This window comes from Pipistrellus hanaki (genome assembly GCF_964339955.1).
Source record: "Pipistrellus hanaki genome assembly, chromosome: 10".
Taxonomy (NCBI): Eukaryota; Metazoa; Chordata; class Mammalia; order Chiroptera; family Vespertilionidae; genus Pipistrellus; species Pipistrellus hanaki.
Window position 1 is genome coordinate 64772278 of NC_140512.1, and position 22529 is coordinate 64794806.

General features: G+C 40.2%; 1 protein-coding gene across 1 annotated transcript in view; it reads right to left on the reverse strand.

The window, feature by feature from the left end:
• Positions 1 to 2066: 2066 nt before the first annotated feature.
• Positions 2067 to 22529, reverse strand: part of TES (testin LIM domain protein) — a 34630-nt gene continuing 14167 nt past the window's right edge. The window contains exons 2-7 of the mRNA XM_084896973.1: positions 22131 to 22216; positions 9709 to 9961; positions 8270 to 8602; positions 6130 to 6345; positions 5541 to 5699; positions 2067 to 3305 (exon numbers count right to left, since the gene is read on the reverse strand). Of these exons, the coding sequence (XP_084753099.1) occupies positions 3117 to 3305; positions 5541 to 5699; positions 6130 to 6345; positions 8270 to 8602; positions 9709 to 9961; positions 22131 to 22216 (1236 nt within the window). The 3' untranslated portion in view covers positions 2067 to 3116. The remainder of the gene's footprint in view (positions 3306 to 5540; positions 5700 to 6129; positions 6346 to 8269; positions 8603 to 9708; positions 9962 to 22130; positions 22217 to 22529) is intronic.

The window sequence follows — 22529 nt, forward strand, 5'->3', positions numbered from 1 at the left end:
GAGAGAAACATCAGTGATGAAAGAGAATCATTGATCGGCTGCCTCCTGCACACCCCACACTGGGGATGGAGTCCTCCACCTGGGCATGTGTCCCCACCGGGAATTGAACCATGGCCTCCTGGTTCATAGGTTGACACTCAACCACTGAGCTATGCAGGTTGGGCAGAGAACAGAGATATTTGACCCACACTGAAGAAAGCTGGGAATTTCGGCCTCAGCTTTACTGAGATCAAGAACCTGCATGGGGCTGACTTTGTAACCCCTTTTCTTTGATGGGAGTGCAAGGACGACTGAGTCCTTGCAAAGCAGGTTTTCTGCTTGCTTCTTTGTGTGTGTGTGTGTGTGTGTGTGTGTGTGTGTTTTGTATGGCACCCCATGACATCCACTGGAAAGTCCTCTATTGGGGAGAAGGACCAGCAAGAGCCAGGCTTCTGTCTGCACTGTGGTAAGGCTGACCCAAACGCCCTGAGTTCAGCCAGAGGTTGCTGGGAAAGGCGGGTGGAGTGCATCTACCTCTCCCATAGGCTAGGAGCACCTCCCCCAAGAGGAAAGGGGCTGGATTAGCTCTCTGAAGCCCCAGATACTCCCACTGGGCAAAGTTTGCTGGGGAAAGGGAGGCCAGCTCAGAGGACATTCCAAGTGTCAGACTCTCATGGGCTATTGTTTGGGACCCGGAGGAAAAGCTCAGCACCCCTCTGGGGCTGGGAAGGCAATGTGCTCACTGGAGACTCTCTTGATCAATCCTACTGAGCCCAGGACTGCTGGAACTGCCCGTGCAGAAAAGGCAGCAGGCTGATCCAAACAGCACCCGCATCAGGCCATTTTAGGGGAAACTAAGGTCAGAGCACAGGGTACAGACTGGATAGTTGGCTTCAAAGCACAGACTAATCTCCCCTCAGTGAGTGCCTAATGGCGAAACCTCTAAGGAATGGGCTCTCTAGCCCTAGTTACGTAGCCTGCCTCCACCCTGAAGACTCTTCGAGAGACACCGGAGAAAGACCAGGCAGCTACAGGGGGGAGGCGGAGTAGCTGGCAGATGGAGGTAGTCCTCAGCCTCCAACTGACCAGCTACAAATGGACACCAAGAGCCACACTTGGACAGCCCCTCCACTGGCTGACACAAAGGCCCTCTCAGGCTTGGAATCAGCATACAAAACAGTGAGCAATGCGAAACAAACTTCACTTGGCTTACTTAAAAAAAGTTTTGTTTTGTGTTTTTGTTCTATTTTAAATATTTTCTGCTTTATTGCTTTGGTGTTATTATAAGTTTTTGCTTTTCTCTCTTTTATTTCATATTTCTTATTGGCTTCCTTCCTTACTTTTTCTTTTCCACCTTCTTTTGCTTTATATCTCTTACCTTTGCATAAAATTTTTTTTTCTTTCTCATCTTTTTTACTGTTTTCATTTTCCTCTCAACTCTTCTTTTTTGCTTTCTTTCGAATCTTTTTTTCTGCCCAGTAACCTCTTTTACTTATTTAATTACTATTAGCAATATCCTTTTCAGTCTTTTTTTTATTGCCTTAGTATTTGTCTTCTCTTTTCTCTTTCCTAATTATCTTTGGTTGGTTTAATCATGGTTATAGGGATATTTTGTATGTCCTGTTGGTTTTGTTTTGCCCTGTCATCACCTGTACAACAGTTCAGTGTGGTTGTGGCTGAGCCCCACAGTTAGCCAGCCTGAGAGGACAGCTCTCTGACAAATAGGACAACAATCTAGAGACCCAATCACAACATGAGGACCCAAATAACACACAAAAGGGACACACATACAGGTAAGTAGTACAAGGAAAACACACCACTGATCCTACAGGACATTTACTACAAAAGCCCACCCCACAAGACTGGGAGTCATAACAAATATATATTAAAGCATGCAACCAACTGATGTATTTCAATGGGAAGAGATTAACCAAAGTACTTATAAGCTTATATGTATAGCCAATGGTCAAACAATAGTGAGGGGAAGGTCTGGGGAGGGGGCAGGAGAGGGTGGAGGGATCAGCAGTGGAATAAATGGGGGTATTTATATTTTTAATAATAAAATTTTTGAAAAAAGAATATGAAGAATAAAGATACAAGTTATTAAAGTAAAAGAAATTTTATTTTGAATAATATACATATCATTGATTTTATTTTTCATAGTGCATAGTATATATAAGTATGCAAGGAAAAATAAACATTAGGGATGCCCATGGAATGAAGTATGTGCGTGAAGAAGACTTTCGATATATGGCTTAGCATCACAGGACAGTATCCATTAGAAAAAAATAAAAACCATGCAAAAATATATTCAAATCATGGTAAGTGCTGTCAGTACAAATTATAGTTTCTTGGGTATAAAAAGTATATATGTTCTTTGGATTGAAAAAATAATATATAAATATGTGGCATGAATTTTAAGTTCAAGCTGAACATCATCTAAAGTAAAAAGTGTGGATGCCACATGTGACAATAAAATATTAAAGGCCACATATGGAGGTCACCAGCTTAACAAAGAGAATACTAAGAGGTAGAGAAAAATTTTTTAATAAGAAATGCAATGAAACTACCTCTGCCTAAATTAGAAAACTGAATGCACTGGCATTAAAATGATCGCAGCTTCCCATACTATGCGGCATCTCTTCCTCTGTCAGGAAAACTCACTGGGTAGCACTACAAAGCTAGTGAATATGATGAGGTAATAAATGCAGAGCTTTGGCATTAGGGGAAGTTTAATATTTTTCATTTTACACTAGAGGAAAACAAGAATATAGAACTAGAAATGCTACCTCTCCATTCGGCACACTACCTTGTAAGTATTTCAGATTTACTGTTTGGCACAAGGAGAACAGAGATATAAAGATATAAACCCAACCTTCCAAATCAAAGGTTTTACATCTAGAAAGCTAAAGAAAGATAACATTCTTTACCGTTTTAAAACTATATGCTCAAAGTAGGTTTGAAATGTTGAGATGATAAAAAAGGTGAGAGAAAAACAGCAAAGAGAGATACTTAAAATCTTCTGGTTTCCTTTACAGTTTCTTTTTTGTTCCATTTATTTTTCTAAATTGCATTTTACAGTAGGAATGCAGACCACTTTGGATAGCTGTGGCTCAATACTGCTTGATGCTCTCCTCTTAATGCATCATCTTCTTACACTCCACGGAGCAGAAAACCATCCCCTCCACCGGCATGAACTTCTGCCCAATGAGACACTTGCTGCAGCAGGAGCACAGGAAGCACTCTGTGGACGCATGCCAGCTGAAATTGTTATAGGTCACTCGCTGCACTTCGGGATCAATGGCATTGTGGCACCCCTGACACACCTGTTAAGTTAATGATACAAAAAAAGAAGAGATGCGATTGACCTTTCAATTAATCTTTCTAGCCAACAACTGCTAATGGGGTTTATATGCTGAGCACCGTGAGAAATAACAGGTGAAGGCCAAGCAGGTGATTTGGTGCTTGCAAAATATCCCCATGGTATTCAAGGCAGAAAGTCTTGATGGCAAGTTACAAAGCTTTGCATCTGGTTCAGGGGCATTCCATTATAGCTGCACATCAGTAATTACAGAAAGGTTTATGATTTTCCTACAACACCAAATTCGAGGGAGGCCGGGGAGCAGCAGGAACTCTGTCATTGCTGGTGAAGTGCAAAATAAGGCCACCAGGCAGTTTCTTAACTACACATACTTTTATCACACAATCCAATAATCGTGTTCTTTGGTATTTACCCAAAGAAGTTAATAACTTATGTCTACTCAAAATCATAACTGCCAAAACTTAGAAGCAATCAAGATTTCCTTTATTAGGTGAATGGATAAATGGTGGTATATCCAGACAATGAAATATTATTCAGTGGTAAAAGGAAATGAGCTATCAAGTCACATGCAAATTATAAAGGGAAAGAAACTCATCTGAAAAGGCTACATAGTGTATGATTCCAACTATGATATTCTAGCAAAGGCAAAATTATGGATACAATAAAAAGATGAGTGATTGTCAGAAGTGGAATGTATGGTAGGGAGTTAAGAGATAAAGAAATAGAGCACAGAAAATCCTCTTTATGACAATATAATGTGTGTGTAGGTATATATAAATATTTTTTAAATATGTAAATATCCTATATAATAAAGAGGTAATATGCAAATTGATCATCACATCCTCACAAGATGGCTGCCTACACCCAGGCCAGCAGGGGGGTTAGTGAGGACCGATCAAATGACTGAACAAGCAGGCTGTGTGGGGTAACCAGGTCAGTGGGGGGGCCACGAGGCGTGACCAAGCTGGCAGGTGGGGGAGCATTTGGGGGTGACCAGGCCAGCAAGAGGCAATTAGGCTGGCGGGGGGTGGGGGGGGGGGGGGCAGAGTTAGGGACAACCAGGCTGGCGGGGGGTACCATTGGGGGCAACCAAGCCGGCAGAGGGGGAAGTTGGGGGCAACTAGGCAGGTGGTGGGGCAGTTGGGGGCAACCAGGCCAGCAGAGAGGGAGGCAGTTAGTGGTGACCAGGTCATCAGGGTGGGGCAGTAAGGGGTGACCAGGCGGGGGGGGGGGGGGGGGGGCAATTAGGAACAACCAGGCCGGCAGGGAGGGGACAGTTGGGGGTGACCTGGCAGGCAGCAGGGGGCAGTTAAGGGCGATCAGGCCAGCACACAGAGGCAGTGAGGGCGATCAGGCCAGCAGGGAGGGGCGGCGACCAGGCAGGCAGGCAGGTGAGCGATTAGGAGCCAGTAGTCGAGGATGTCCCAAGGATCAGGTCTAGCAGTCAGACATCACCTGAGGGGTCCCGGATAGGAGAGGGTGCAGGCTGGACTGAGAGGATCCCCCCTACCCCTCATCGTGCACCAGGCCTCTAGTCTATATATATAAAAGCCCAGCGACCAGAAAGGCGGAACAATCAGAATGACCAGTGGCTATGACATGCACTGCAGCAGCAAACCAGCCTGATCTGGGCCCTGATGGATTCCTCCCGCCCATTAGTCCTGCCACATTGGTCTTCAACATTCAGATTGGGGGCGGGGCCACCTGGCTCATTCCCTCTCATTAATGTTTCTATCTATGTCTCTCCCTTCCTCCTCTCTCTCTAAAAAATAAATAAATAAAGACATATTTTAAATAAATAAATAAATAAATAAATAAATAATAGCACTGTACAGGCTCCAAACAGCAAAAACAAAGCTCTGGTGGATGGTCCAGTAACATGAACAGAAACCACAGATACTAAAACAAATCTAAAGAATATGAACAGCCCCCCAGAAATCTTAATTTAAATGGAATCTGATCTGCATGATCAGAATCAATCAATTAATCTCATTCTCATTAAGAAACTGTTTTTAAAATGGGGATTTGATCATCAAGTAGCGTTTAGGATGCACAGATAGAAATCCTGAGGAGGCCCACAGTGAACACACGGATTGCTTTTGCATTGTCCGGATTTTAACACCCGAGGCAGGAATTACGGTTCGTATCTGGAAGTAGTACTTTCTAGTTCTCACCTCTAGGAGGCTTAACAAAAGGCATAAAGGAAGGGACAGAGCAGGCACCCCGGCGTGCTTCTTACCACGGCATGGTTCTTCACGTAGCAAGGCTTGCACACGGGCTTGTCGCAGACCATCACGTAGATTTCCCCGGCGAGGATGCTGTCACAGTCAAAGCAGCAGAAGTGCTTCAGGTGCCAATTCTGGTTTTCTGCCTGGGTGTACTCATTGCTGAATATCAGCTGGGAAGAGGGTAAAAATAAGATGAATCGTGCATTTTTGCCACAAATAACAAAGCTAGGCTCTTTAGACAATAAGGGATTTAGATCCACAAGTACATCAACTTACTTTCTTGTCTGAAAATAACCTAAAATTTGAACTTAGGTCATTAGTTTAGTCCAAATCAATTTTTTACGTTTCTGGACAACCTTTCCTTTCCTTAGTCAACCAATTAACACAGCACACAGGATGATTGAAATTAAAGTTTTTCATTCCATTTCTTTGGATGTCAATAAAGCAGCCGATGCCTGGCTAACCTATGTTGCTTTCTCACTAAGGCAACTGGTGGTCCGAAAGGGTGGCGACCGCTGCACTAAGGGGAGCCTTAGGAGGGAAAGGGGACCATCTGGGGTACAAAATGAGCCTGCATGTGAGTGGCCCCAGAGAACTCACCTCATCACAGCCAGCACATCGGGGTTTCTCACTGTCACAGTAATGTCTGCCACAGTAGAGCTTCCCACTCTTCCAGAAATAAATCATGTCGACCAGGAGTTCGCGGCAGGTACTGCAGACAAAGCAAGCGGGGTGCCACAGCTTATCGTAGCCAGCCCTCTCAGCGTAGATGGCGGGGTCACCTTCCTTCATGCCCAGCTTGCAGCAGTAGCAGGACTGAAAGGGAAGCCATCCAAAACAATCTATGATAGTCATACAACTGGCATTTCTCATCATCAGCTTCAGTAAAAATCCAGAGACACCACTTTTCAGAGAAATAATTTGTACTGAAATTATGGTGCCTTCAGGTAGACAATAAGGTGAAACAATCCTTGACTTTCTCAAGGCTGTTCACACCTAATTCCTGCACCCTGTGTGTGAGTATTGTTTCCTGAGTTAAAGCACTTATGGAAAAAGGCTAATAGTAATTTTCACCTAAATTTATTTCATTTTTCCATCACCATTTATCCCTTCTGTGCCCTCTTTCATCTCCCCCCGTGCCCTCCACCTCACAGGGGGCTGTTGGGAGTGGGAGAAATGAGCAAAAAATAACATTTTCACCTAAATTTTGAGTGGGTCTTTAAAAAATTACCTTAGAGCTTATTAGAATTTTTTAAAAAGAATTTTTTAAATAAAACTAAGTCTTATTTGTTGAGGTGCTAATGGAACCTATGAGAAATATATTTAGGTTTAGTTCTCAGATGGACCTAAAGAGCATTACCCTAAGCAAAATAAGCCAGTCAGAGAAGGATAAGTATCACATGATCTCACGCATTTGTGGAGTATAATGAACAACATAAAACGATGAACAAAAATAGATCCCGAGACAAAGAAACATTGAACAGGCCGTCAAACCTCAGCGGGAAGGCAGGGGAGGGGAGAAGAAGGGTGCAGGCCGCCAGGGAGATCAACCAAAGGACCTGTATGCATGCATAAGCAATGGGCATATGAACATAACTAATGGACACCAGACAGTACAGGGGCGAGGGCATGTGCTGGGGGGTGGGAGCAGCCAGGGAGAAGTCAATGGGGGGAAAAAGAAGACATATGTAATACTTTCAACAACAAATAATTTAAATAAATAAAAAAAATTTTTTTGTACATCTATATCACAATTTTCTTCAAGCCAAAAAAAAAAAAAAAAGACTTCAATTTTCCTCTTTAGGAGAGATTTTAAAAACTGATTGAATATATGTCCTCATAAATTTAAGTTTCAATTTTAGGTGCAATGTAGCAAGCAAAACTTAATTAATCTAATTATATACTACTCTTATTTATGAGAATAGATAAATAATTAACACCAAAATTATGTTTAGAAATAGATTCTAGATTAATATGCTGTATTCCAGCTTGATACCAATGATCACTACTGTGTTTACCTAAAACTCGCAATTATTCTTGGCAACAAGTAGTAGGAAAACTTGGTTCTAGATCAGTGGTTCCCAATGTGGGGCACCCGCCCAACAGGGGGTCAATTTGATTTTTAAGAGGAGCAATTTGAGAATGAGATATTATAATAACAGTGATTTTTTTTTTTTTTGCATTTTTTTAGGGTTCTAGGGACCTCATATAAAGTACATAAATCTATACTGTGAGATATTTATGCATTTCAGTTCTCTATTATATGTTTTGAAACTTTATTTGCTATTTTTTTCACATCACATTATTATATTTTTTAACAATTTCTTACTGCTTTCTTCCTCAGTATTTCAACTGTTCTTTCATTCTTTTATTTTTCTCTTTCATGGATGCCATGCTCTTTGAAGCTTGTTTAGACCAGGTTAATGGCCTTTTAGGTTTCCTCCACATGAACAGTTCACTTTCTGAATAGTAAGAATTACATGTCCCGAGGGTTGAGGGGGCACCAGGATTTTAGAGATGCTTAGGTGGGGCATGGCACAAAAAGGTTGGGAACCACTGGTCTAGACACAGGTTTCAAACATGATTCTTTAAAATCAGCATAAACTAAATTTTAATTCAATTTATTTCCCTCACCTACTCCCTTTTGGAAACAGAGGAGTGGTCTCCAAAAAGATTCAAAGAAAAGGAAAGAACCTGCAAAATACACCAACTGGACCAATGACGTGACCGCTGTACTCACATACTGCGTCCTGTGTTCTGCCGCCTTGTCCTCTATGGTGCCCACCGATGCCACGGTGCTTCTGCCTCCGCCGGGGATGTACATTCTGTTGGAGTCCTGAGCACCCATTTCACGGGGAAGTTTGACATCGCCCACTCCCAGAGCCTCGCTCTTGTATTTCTTCACAAACTGCTCCATCTCCTTCACCTCTTTGGGAGACAACTCATGGCACTTGGAAGGGTCCTGGTCGTGCGCAGGGAGCTGCTTCGCCAGCTGCTTCTTCCGGTACTGCGCCCCCTCCGAGCCCGCCACTGGCTGCTTCTCCTTGGGCAGCATCTGCATGTACTGCCTGGCCTGAGCACAGGGAGACCAGTGTTAACTAGGAGATACCTTGGCCAGTAGGGCGGCAATATTACTTTATAGGCTCACCAGAAGCAAGTTACTTAACGAAGAAGTTGGTTTTTCTCTATTACCAACAAATTATCTTCATCATGTAAATATCCTGAGGTATTAGCATATTGAAAAGTGATATACTGAATAGATTTAATTCAATAAAAATTAACACATCTTTCTTCAAAAAAATTAAATTTTTGCCCTAGCTGGTTTGGCTCAGTGGATAGAGCATCTGCCTGTGGAAGGGTCCCAGGTTCGATTCTGGTGAAGGGCACATGCTCAGGTTGCAGGCTCAATCCCCAGTGGGGGGCAGTGCAGGAGGCAGCCAATCAATGATTCTCTCTCATCATTGATGTGAATATCTCTTTCTAACTCTCTCTTCCTTTCTGAAATCATAAAAAAATATATTTTTTAAAAAAATTAATATTTTTCTTCAATTTATAAAAATATTTGGGTTACTAATGTTTACTTGTACAAAACATACAAATGTACAATTGTAAGAGAACACAGATTTTTAGGCAGCATCTATAAAATGGTCTATGAAAAGCAGCATTTTCATTATAAAAAATATCATTATAAGATTCACTCTAATAATTTAACTCATGTTTTTAGAAGACTTCTTCTATGTGGCTCATCTGGTTAGAACTGGAGCATTATACAAAATAATTTTTTTTTTGCCTTACATAGTAAAATATAGTGTTGAATATGTTTGGAGTTCTAAAAATAATGACAGAAATTTTATTCCTAAGATATTGTTTACCACCATAAGAGAAATATTCTCAAGAGCAAGCTAGAAGAGTCACTAAATTTGAAAAGTATCTGTTTTTTCATCTAAACTATTTTGTCAGACCATTCCCTCAGAGGTTAACATATTTAATAGAAAAATGCTATGAGGTATCTAATCCTATTTCAAACGACTACAACAAGAGTTGAAAGTCAAAGTAATGGGACCCCAGGAGATAACAGACCTGACGTTGGTTAGGTCCCGAAGGAACTGCCCTAAATAAGTAGTTGGGGAAGCTTAATTAGAGACTCTCAAACACTCCCCCCACCTTCCGCTTACTTACCAATGCCTGATTCTGAACAGGAGGTGCCCATTCATAGGTGACTGTATTGATGGAGACATTCTTCTTGGCAGCAACTGGATTGGTCAGAATCATAACATTGCGTTTGTACATGGGAATTCCATCTGATTTCAGCTTTGCAATCAGGGTGGTATACTTGGTATCTTCAAAAAGTTTCCCCACTTTTCGGTCCTCTTCATTGCTCAATAGGACATCATGCTCTTCTTCGCCACACTTGCAGTTACGACAGATTTTTCTATGATTTTGGAGAAAAGTAGGCAATGACTCATTCTACAAAATCAATTATAATTATGTGCATATACTTACAATCATTAAAATACTTTTTCATATATTCCATTTTATAGTACTCAAGTGAAAATCTTTCTTTTTTTTGTCAGAGACTAAGTAGCTATCCATAAATTTAAATAAGGAAATATAAAAATGTACCTTCACTTTACAAGATCTTTAAAAAATTAGTTTTTTATTTTAAAATACATGCCCAAGGAGCCATTCTGAGAGTAATGCCACCTAGTATTCTTCATTCTCATACATAGATAGATAGATAAATTAATACATAAATAAGTCCAGCAGAAGTGTCACAGCAAGAAGTTTCTTTTTTTTTTTTAAACAATCACATTTCATAGCCATTACTCAAGTTTTTTTTTTTTTTTTTTTTTTAAAGGAGAAATAGAGAGATTGATATAAACTTTTTTCATCAAGGACTATAACTCTAGATTTAGGTTTATTTTTTCTGACCAATTTCCTTTCCCATTTTCCATTTCTTTCCTCCTTTCTCTGCCCTCTTCTTTTATTTCTTCAAACACTTAGTGATCACCTACCGTGTGCCCCAATATGTATATAAAAAGATAAATGAAACTTTCTGCTCTTCTTACCCTGCCAGCTCCCCCAATCTGGTCTAGTACATAATTACTCATTCATTCATGCAACATATATGAGTGTCTATATTTGTTTATTACCAAGCAATGTACTTGATACTATGACATAACGGTGAGGTGGCCATGAGATTATGCAGGGCCTTGTAGGACATCTTTAAGAATCTGGCCTTCATTGTAAGAGCATTCAGGAGACACTATAGGCTTTTAGGCAACAGAATTACATGTTTGGATCTATCATTTTAAAAAACTGTAATACCTATAATACCTGCCTTGTGGAGAGAAGATGAGGGATACATATAATTGAAAGTAGGCAGACCAATTAGCACATCAATGATTTTAAAGAACAAATCAAAGAACAAGTTTAAGATCTCCTTGAATGTAAACCTGACCACACACTGTGGCTGATTTGGATGTATTCATGGTGAAGGGAAGGCCCGCTTATCAAAAAGGATGAAGTCATGAAATGAATACAGGTTTCTGGAATGAGTAAGTAGGTAGAACAAATATAATTTATTACAAATAGATCGGAGGTATGGGGAGAAAAGGTTGATGAGAGGACTCCACAACTGAATTACTATTAATTTTGAAATGTCTATGAGAACGGAAAAGATCTCAAGTACATTGTAGGATATATAGATCTAGTGTTAAAACTGTGGCCTGTTAAAATATATAAACTCAGAAGCCAGGGAATGATGAATATGCATCATGAGTTGAATCCGGGGGAGACGTGGAGGAAAAGGTGAAGACTCAGGAAAGATTCTGGCAGAAGAGCAGATCTGGAAAATGTGACAGAGGAAACTGGAAATAGAGAGACTGTGGTGTTACAAACAAACCAAAATCCAAGGCAATAATAGCAGGTAAATCAGGGGGCATATGAGAGTTTTAAGAAACATTCTAATATCCTTACATTGTCAGGAAAATATTAACCCTTTGCACTCTGAACCATTCTGGACATTGGCTACCAGCTACTCGACGCTATTTTGCGGCGGAAATTCAATTCCCCGTAATCACTAATAAACTGCAATGTCCCCTGAGAGGGGACATCCGAGTGATATGCTAGAATTCCGATGTCCCCTGAGAGGGGACAGCGGAGTGCAAAGGGTTAAAGATAAAATTAACATTAGATGTTAAGTATGCATGTTAAAAATATGCAAACAGACCAAAGGGCGGAACAACTGAACAACAGCGTTACGACGTGCTCTCACTACCAGGGGGCACGCGCAGAACATGGCAGGCACCACAGCAGGCGCAGAGTGCGGAACATGGCGGGCTTCGACTGGCAGGATGGTGGAGCAGGTGAATGGGAGCGCCAGACCAAGGTGGGGCACTGGTTGCTATCATCAGGGCAAACCTCTGGTAGTTACTGAAAATTCTTTGCTCCTGCATGCCGCAGTCCCACCCAGTGCTCACTGCTGGTGCCAACCCCACTTGTACCCACTGCTGGTGCCTGGTGCCTGGTGCTGGTCCTGATCACTTGGCACCATCAGCGGGTGCGAGCAGCGGCTCCCGGGCCCCAATCATCCTGAGGGCTTCTCCTCCTTCCCCTGCTCCTGCGAGGAGATCGGGGTAACAGCCACCACTTGCATCCACTGCTGTAGCCAGCCCCAATCACTCTGCCCCATCAGCGGGTGTGAGCAGGGCCGCTGGCAGACAGGAGTCCATGGGGCCATGGTAGGAGGAGCCGGGCAGAGACCCACACCTGTGTCCACCACAGCCCACAGTTCCTTTCAAGGTGCACAAATTCGTGCACTGAGCCCCTAGTGAAAATATAAAATGCAATTAGTCAAACAGAAGGCAACAAGAAAAAAGAAACAGGAGATTAGGACATGTAGGAAGCAATAATTAAAATGGTTGATATAATCCAAATATATCAAAAGTCACAATAAATAGACTCAATTCTACAATGAAAAGCCAATGGCTTTCATTGGATAATGCAACAAAACCCAACTATATGCTATTGTAAAAGATAGTTAAAAGTTAAGGACAGAGAAAGGATGAAAATATAAAGATCCAAAAAGATAGTACAGACAAATACCAGCAAAATTAAGTTCGATACCTCTACTAATATCATACAAATTGGGCTTTAATGCTTTTTCCTTTTTAAGATTTTTAAAATTCACTTAGAGCAATAGGAAAGGAGAAAGAGACTGACATGAGCGTTGAGAGAGAAACATCAATTGATTGTCTGCAGCATGCCCCCTACAGCATGTGGAGCCCACACCCAGGCACCTGCCGTGACCCAGAATCAAACTGGCAACTTTCCGTGCATGGGACAGTGCCCAACCAACCGAGGGACACCAGCCTGGGCTGTTTTTTCCTTTAATGACTGTTAAATCACTACACAGTGACAAAAGTTTAAAAACACCTCTATGGTGTAACCTTCTGAACTTAATAACAACCTAATAACCTACCTACAAAATATATTCAACAATAAAGAACTATAAGAAACAAATGGACAAACCCATCATTATAGAGAAACTAACAAAATTGGAAATAAAGATTTTAGTCAGACAATTAATAAGCTTTATCTAGAAGACACATAAAAAATAGCATAAACAGCCGAAGCCGGTTTGGCTCAGTGGTAGAGCGTTGGTCTGCGGACTGAAAGGTCCCAGGTTCGATTCCGGTCAAGGGCATGTACATTGGTTGTGGGCACGTCGCCGATGGGGGGTGTGCAAGAGGCAGCTGGTCGATGATTTCTCTCATCGATGTTTCTAGCTCTCTATCTCTCCCTTCCTCTCTGTAAAAAATAAATAAAATATATTTTTTAAAAAATAGCATAAACAGTGACTGGAGAACATACGTTCTTTTTCCAGGCATTTGAAATACTAGGAAAAGCTGAATATAGAGCAAGTCACAAGAAACGCCAAGGACTGATCATCAGCCACAGTATCCGAACAGGATGCAGTTATGTTAAAAATCAACCACAAAAAACAACTAGAAAATACTTCTTACAAAAAATAAAAAACAGTCGAAACCGGTTTGGCTCAGCGGTAGAGCGTCGGTCTGCGGACTGAAGGGTCCTGGGTTCGATTCTGGTCAAGGGCATGTATAATACATTGGCTGCGGGCACATCCCCAGTATGTGCAGGAGGCGGCTGGTCGATGTTTCTCTCTCATCGACGTTTCTGGCTCTCTATCTCTCTTCCTTCCTCTCTGTAAAAAATCAATAAAATATATATTTTTTAAAAATAAATAAAATAAAAATAAAAAACAAAACCCACCAAAAACCTTAGTGTTGAAACAATCACAATAGAAATTAAAACAAAAATATTTTCAGAAAAAAAGGAAACAAAACTTACTTCTTGAAACTTGTAGGACACATCTAAAGGGACACTCAGGGGGAAATAAATAGCTTAAATGCTTAAATTAGAAAGAAAAAAGATTAATAAGCTAAGCGTTCCATTCAAGAAGTTAGAAAAATGCAGAGTAAGCCTAAAACAGAAGGAAGGGAAATAAAGGTAATAGCAGAAACTAATAAAGTAAATGTTTTCTTCTCTTTAAAAGCAGAAAAAGCCTTCAATAACATATTCCAACATCTTTTCTGATTATACTTTATTAATTTTAGTTATTGTAGAGAACTGGAAATAATTTTAGAAAGTGTTTCAGGGAAAAACAACCCCGCAAAAAAACCTCAGCATACATCATACTTAGTGCATTCATTTTAGGACCTGAAGCAAGAAAACAACCCTGCTATCACTACTTCATTTATATTGCCCTGTGGGTATTAATCAGAGTGAACAAGAACAATTGAAGAAATGGAAATTATAAGGAGTTATCAAAAAGAAAGAAACTATTGTTATTCACAAATGCTGTGACTAATCATATAAAATGCAATGCATTAGCATCAATAAGAATTTAAAAATAAACAACATAAACCGATGAACAAAAATGGATTCAGAGACAGAGAAGCACTGATCAGACCATCAAACCTCAGAGGGAAGGTACGGGAGGGTGGGAGTAAAAGGGAGAGATCAACCAAAGGACTTGTATGCATGCATATAGGCCTAACCAATGGACACAGACACCAGGGAGGTGAGGGTATGGTGCGGGGGGGGGGGGGGGGGGGGGGGAAGGGGGACAATAAGGGGATAAGGACACATATATAATCCTTAATCAATAAAGAAAAAATTTTTTTAAAGAATTTAATAAGTTTTTAGATTTAAAGTTAATATAAATAATTGGACTTCTCTACATCAGAAAATTGGAAGAAACCAACAAAAGCTCTCAAATGATTTTGTTTTTGCCAAATAAAGCATTAAATAATTACAGATTTTTATGTTCTGAGTTTCCTTGAGGTGAGTTTTATAAACTGAAGATATTAGATCTGACCTGTACAGGTCCAGAAAGTGAAACAGAGGCAGAGGAAGACAGAGACAGCAATGGGGAAGCATAAAGGGGGGTGGCAAGTCACTCTCCCTGAACACACACTAGTCAGGAATGTTTATTTGGCAAGAATCTGCTGGAGTTTGCATATTCTGATTAAAGACTCTTACATCTGGTTATCTCATACTCCCATCTAGTGGAAAGGAACATACTATTCTACTACAGGATGTTGTCTTCATTCTTGTTCTTTGGTTAACAAAAACACTATAATTAAGCATAAAACTGTCAGATTGCTTTTTGATCAAGTGTAAAATCACACCTTTCTGAGGGGAAGGAGGAGGGTGGGAATTTAGTTCTGAATATAGATAGAGAGTTCCATATATATGGCTGTGAATTATGGCATACATCCTAATAATTAGCAAGTGATTGACTAAAGTAATAAGGTCACAAGGTTATGTGACAAATACTAGGCTTCTAGAGCTATATAACATGTGCATCACAAAACAAGGGGAGTTAGATTTTTAGAAACTAAAAATAGTACAAGAGTAAGTGAAATAAAGCCTCCTGACTTCTAAAGCATGAACTATAACATAGATAAATAAATTATATTTACTATGAAAGTGTTCTATATATATAAAGGCATATTAACCAATGATATCAGAGCCACCTATATACTTTTTCTGACTTTCTGTCTTGACTATTACCGGAAGATTCACATTTTGAAAAAAATTCTGTTTTCTCTACTGGCCCCTTAACCCACCCAATATACCTTTATTAAGCAAGTAAAAATCAGGTTAAAACAGTATACCAATAGCAGCAAGAATGAGGGAAAAGAAGTAGCTAAAAAAGTCATAATGTGCTCAATTATCAGTTTTCTGAGTGGGGAAAAAAACCTATCATTGATTAATTAGAATTTTTAATGTCACAAATATATAACAAGGCTCATCTGCATCCTTGCTCCAATAGGTGCGAGGTGACCTGCACTAACAGAGCACTTGGCAGGAATGTGACTTAAGAAGATGGAATAGCTCTTTCAGCTGGAGTTGTCGTCATTGAAACAGGTGGAATGACTACATACCTTCCAAACACACTGAGTTTCATTTATGCAATAAAAAGAATAGCTACAGAACATCATGCAAAAGGAAACCTATAAAATGTGGGCCAGGGCCTAAGAGCTATTCATTGTGGAAACCTGTGCTCTTTACTAAACTAGCTTTTAAAAATTGTTTTAAATACTTTGTAGCAGTGCTTTGTATTTTAACCTCCCATATTTAAATTAGTAAATTTTATTTTTTAGAAATATGTTTTAAGAACTTTTAAAGTCATTTGGAAGATATCTGAAAAACTTCCTATATAATAAAAGGCTAATATGCAAATCAGCCAAACAGCAGTCGCTATGACGCACACTGACCACCAGGGAGCAGATCCTCAACACAGGAGCTGTCCCCTGATGGTCAGTGCACTCCCACAGAGAGCTGGGCTCAAGGCTGGCAAGCGTGGAGGTGGTGGGAGCCTCTCCTGCCGCCATGGCAGTGCTAAGGATGTCCGACTGCCGGCTTAGGGGAGTGGATGTAAGCTGTCAGTAGGACATCCCCTGAGGGACTCTGGACTGCGAGAGGGCACAGGCCAGGCTGAGGTACTCCCCCCCCCCCCCCAAGTGCATGAATTTCGTGCACTGAGTCTCTAGTTTTAAAAGGAAAACCTTACTGAGGAATTGGGGAAGAAAAGGATACAGGTATTTTGGTATCCAAAAGAAGGCATAAGAATGAGTGGAACATTTATCTCATTTAATTTCAGTCTGTAACCCGGATTCCATCCTTCTTAAGAAAATGAAGGTCTTTTAAAAAATGGTTTTATACAAAATGAAAACAAATACAGGACATGGGTTAGCACAGTATCTATGTGGTAGGGGCCATGTTTGTAAGTTAGTATAATATCTTTCCTCAAATGAGTCCTAAATAAGTTTTGATGAAATATGTACATTTAGAATATTTTGTGCTTATTATATTCCAGTTATACTAATTGCTAGCAATTATTTCAGGAGCATATAAATTCCCATACTCAAGTGCAACTGCCAAATCTCTACATCTTCTAAACTGTCCTGTAGAGTAATTCTCCCCAAACTCTCCATGGGATGGTAATTATACGGGACGGAAAAGGGGGTGAGGAGAGACAGAATTTAGTTTAAAACAGCCATTTTTTATGACTTAAAAAATGCAAAGGAAGAGTGGTAGACTGGGAAACTAAGGTGTTGAGAGAGGAGGATTATTTGTACAAAGAAGCTCATTATACAAAAAAAGTTTAGTGCATTAACAAATACACATGCAAATATTTAATATGTATGACAAATCAAAACTTCATACTCACAATTTTACATTACAACTTCAGAGTTCTTTTAATAAATCTTAGTACCACAATTTACCAAAAGCATTGCCTCAAACACACACACATAGATTTCCAGTTTCAAGTTGAAGGCATTCAAACTATCCCTCATCCTCTGAAAAGAGAAATATTTTTATGTCCCTATTTGTAAAAATTATTTTCCCAAAGTAAGTAGTAGCAACCGGAGTGCTCTAGCAAGTTGCCAGCATTCACAGTGATTTAGAGGCATGGCCAAGGCACTGCTACCAAGCCTAACTTTAAAAGGGCTGGAAGATGTCCTTTTATAACAGGCTACCCAAATATGGGCTTAAGTGTGGGCCTCTGTTACAGGATTCAGCACAGGCACGAGTCCATTTATTGTGGGAAAATTTTAGTCTCAGCCAGCTCTACACCAATCAGACCGTCCCTCAACTGATCTGTGGCTCCCATGATATTGCTATACTTTCAATATGAAATAATTGGCTATATACTTCTTAAAATCTTGGGTTTATGTCTTACATTTCATAAATATTTGTTATCTCTAAATATTACTTGAAAGAGTAATAATTAAATATTACTCAGTAAGTATCAGGCATCCTTAATCTTTTATGCTCCTCCAGTCTTGTACTCATTGGCGCACTGAAGAAGACTGGCGAAGGGGAGCGCTCATAGTTAAAGGACCCCATTGTTCACTCAGATGTCTGTATCACAAAAATACCACACTTTACAGAAGACAGCCTGGTGCTGTTTGATGTTCACTGGTCACGCCAGTGTAAGCCTGCGCTCCAGTTTCCGCTCTGCCATGTAGAAAGGTGGTGGTGATAAGGAAGGTTTTGACAAGCTTTGGATCCAAACTCCTGCCATCTTTAAACCATGTCATTGGTAGGTTATTTGACTTTCATAAGTCTATGATTTCTCATATATAAAACTAGAGGCCCAGTGCATGAAAATTCATGCACTGGAGGGGGGGATCCCTCAGCCTGGCCTGCCCCCACTCACAATCCAGGAACCCTCAGGGATGAGAGGCGACCCGGAGATCAGGGTAAGGCGATGCCCCTTCAGAACTCTGCTGCTGCCACTGTCGGAAACACAAGTCTCGGCTGGCCCTGGTTACCTGAGCCTCAGGCGGCCATTCGAGGCTTGTCTGCACCTTGGGCCAGCCCTGGGCAGCTGGGGGCCTGAGGGGATTGGGGGACTCTGGAGGCAGGCGCATGGCAGGGGTGGGCCCAGCCTGGCTGTGTGCCACCATATTTGAGGGTGGGGCAATCAATTAGCATATTCCCTTACTGGCTGTGGGTGCTGCCATCTTTGTGATGGCATGAGGGTCAATTAGCATATTCCTTCTTTATTAGATAGGATGGGAAAACTATCACTTATCCCAAAGGTACAGCCAGGTACATAAAATGTTGTGATAAGCAGAATTTTAAAATGGTTCCTAGCACCTTTACTCCAAGGTATTACTTTCACAATCATGTAACTTTACATGGCAGAAGGGAAATTATCCAAATTTTCCTAATCTAATCACATGAACCCTTAACAAGCGATGAGTTTTCTCTGGCTGAGAACGGAAGAGGAAGGAGGAGAGATATGAGGTGCAGAAAGGATTCTAAGCACTGTTGTTGGCTTTGAAGATGGAGGTGGCTCTGTGTGAATAGGAGCAGCTTCTGGAAACTGAGAGCAGCCCCTGGCTGACAGCCAGCAATAAAACAGGGATGTGGCCTATGACTTCAAGGAAATGAATCTTATCAACATCAGAAATGAGTCTGGAAGCAGGTTGTTTCCCCAGAGCCTGCAAATAAGAGCCCAAGCTGGCCAAGATTTCACCCTTTTGAGGCCCTAAGCAGAGAATCCAGATAAGCCTGTCAGACTTCTGATCTAATGCATAAATGAATCAATTAATAGGTATTGTTTTAACCTGTGCCTCCCACCAAAAAATCTTATGTTGAAGCCCTAAGCCCCAAAGTGAATATATTTGGAGAAAGAGCTTTCAGGAGATAAAGTTATATGAGGCCATAAGAGTGGGGCTTTAACCTAATAGGATGGTGGCCTTATAACAAGAGAAAGAGAGAGATGGGGAGGGGGGGAGGGAGGGGAGGAGAGAGAGAGAGATCTTTCCATGTTCACACCCTGAGAAGGAAAGGCCATGTAAAGACACAGCAAGATGGTGGCCATCTACAGACCAGGAAGAGGCTCCTCACTAAAACCAACCATGCTGGCATCCTGATCTTGGAGTGCTAGCCTCCAGAATTATAAGGAAATAAGTTTCTGTTGTTGAAGTCACACAGCCTGTTGTACTTTGTTACTGAAGCCTGACAGACTGATACTGGGGGCAAGGGGGGCTTGTCAAAGGTAGTGCTTGAGCTGAAGCATGAAGACTGGGAAGGACTTTGTGTTTCCTGGTGGTGAGATCCATGGTCTTTCCCGCCAACACGGCACAGAAATGTCAGGCAGCAGCCTCCATCCAAGCTGTGTGGTGCTTGGAAGGGGAGTGGAGAGAAGGCTAGAAAAGCAAGCTAAGGCCAGACATTGAGGTTTCAAATCAAAGGACAAAGACTTAACCTAAAGGATCAAGTTCAGTGGATAGCACCAAAGGTTCTTACGTATTGGGAAGTATATGATAGTATCCATTTTCAAAGGACCACTCTTGTGGCTGTAGAAGGACAGACTGATATAAAGTGGAGAATAATTTAGCTCTGACGCTCACATTGTGCCTCATGAAACCCCTGGGTCCTAGAAGTCAAAGGTCAACATAAAAATGGAGGAGGCTAAGTGGGCAGGTTCCTGGGACCCATCCCCACTTTAATCACAGCAGTTCTGTGGCCCTAGACTCGACCTGAAATTTTTGTTACACTCAGGATAACCAGCCTATAGTATTTTACTTCAAAGACTGCTGAAGAAAATGGGTCATCTGTAGGTCAAGGGCACTACCCTCAAAGCCTTCCAGTTGTGGTAAAAAAAAAAAAAAGTCAGAGAATTATCAAGAATTCTCACAAAAATATATCTGGACTCCTGACAGGAAGAAGACAGAACTAGTACCATGTGGATGGGGCCAAGCTAGACTGGGGGACATACGAAAGCCCTAGTCTGTCATGGCTCTTAACATTGTCTAAAACTACCCCTAGACAAGTAAGTGATTCTGTTTCGGGGGGGAAAAAATTGTAATTTTCATGCCACAAAAATCTGCTGATATATTTTTACCTCAAAATATCAGATTATGACCTGAAATAGGAAAATAATACAAAGAAAACAAAATTACATTAAACTAACCTTCTGGCTTATAGAAAAGATGTCGTCGTTTAGAAATGAGCTTTAAAAATCTCCTAGCAATTTTTGGCAACTGTATAGCAGAACTAGAGTATTTTAAGATTGTAAAGTAAGAACTTTATGCCCAGCAGAGGGCAGTGTAGCTCTCCACAAGCCTATGAGCACAATAGAGAATGGTGAGCATATAAGGGGCTGAAATATTATAATCCACTAAAACTATTGTGTGTCTGTCTAGTGACTTTACTTTTCTAAAACATGTCAGACATATGGCCTAACAGTTATCTTTGAAAAGGTAGCACAAAGATGAGGTAGTAAAGTCTTACAGTAATTAAAAAACTTCCTGGAAAAATTATCTCCCTACAAATAAAAAAAAATATGATCATTTCTGGGAGGGCTGAGGTTTGTGTTGTCTTCACTATTTAAAACAACAGCCTTTTTATTTCCTAAAACTTAAAAAGGTAGCTTTTTTTTTTTTTTTTTCTTTTAGAGAGAGAGGAAGAGAGAAAGAGAAGTATCGATCAGTTGCCTCCTGTTTGTGTCAGGACTAGGAATAGATTCAACAATCAGTGAACAGGACGATGCTCTAACCAACTGAGCCACACTGACCAGGGCTAAATAAATTTGCCTTTAAAAGAACCTAATATCCCATCATTTATTTTTTACATTCTTTTTTAACTTATGCTGTACACAGCCTTTTACTATAGACAGTTTCCTATGAAAACAGGAAGTTCAGAAGTGGTTCTCAAGTGAGGGTCATTCTAACAGGCAGCTGACATTCTAATGGTGTATTCTGATTATTTTTTTCCTTCTAACAGTAATGTGTTGATTCTAGCTTTGAACAGATTTAGAAACTACCATTATGGTCTTGACAACCATTGATGAACACCATTCATGTTCTTCCTAAAAACAGATTTTAAATATAATTTTAGCTTTATATGATATACACTATTACTTTTAAAACATGAAGTTAAGATCTATACAAAATTCACATTTTTCACCTACTAATATTTGTCCTCCATATATAGGCATTTGATTCAAATCAAGACACTGGCAATGAATGATCATTTAGTTGTTATTCTCATAAATTCAATTGCTTCAAAGTTTCTCAGCAATAAATTTATAGCTGAAAATTTTGAAGAAATCCAATTTTAAATTTCCTAACAATCTGGACCAGAATGCCCAATTCATCATTCAAACTTATTGTTTATTGCAAATATACAGACAAAGATGTGCAAAGTTATCAATAATTATAAAAGACTAATCATTAAATTAATAAACAATTCTAGGAGATTACCACAAACCATAAAGAGACACACTCAATATTCTAGATTCACAAGAAATGTGAAGGACAGTAAACAAATCAAACAATTCTAAATATACTTAGTATGGCCCAATTAGCTCAAACTTGACAGGAAGACAGGCTAGCTTTATTTTTTTATTTATTTCTTATAAAAGAAAGTAACAGATCTCCAACTTAGCAACCAACCAAGAGAACTTGTAAGAGATGTGCACTGTCTGAGAAAGCATTGCCAAACAGTAGAAATTCCTAATGTGGTTGTAGTTCTCCAAATATTATTACCTCCAGAAGTGCAGTTCAAATCCTTCACATTTTTCTTTGCATTTTAAGCAGGGGGCTCCAAATCCTTGCTCATGACCTAAGCCCATCTGTTAAAAAAGAAAACAATGTAGATTTATTATTACATATTTTAGAAATCTAAAAAATTCAATAAATTGCACTTTTAATTCCACTTAACACTCCTGTTTATAAAACTTTCAAACACATATTTTATGAGTATTATACTGTTTAGTCAATGATGACACTCAAGCATGTATATGGTGACTCCAAGTACATACATAACATACTTGAATTCTTATTGCTTTTTTCACGAAAAGAAAAGCATCAGAATGAAACTATATAGAAAACTACAAATATTGCAATTTGCGAAAAGTCATGAATTGATATCTTTGGCCACTACAT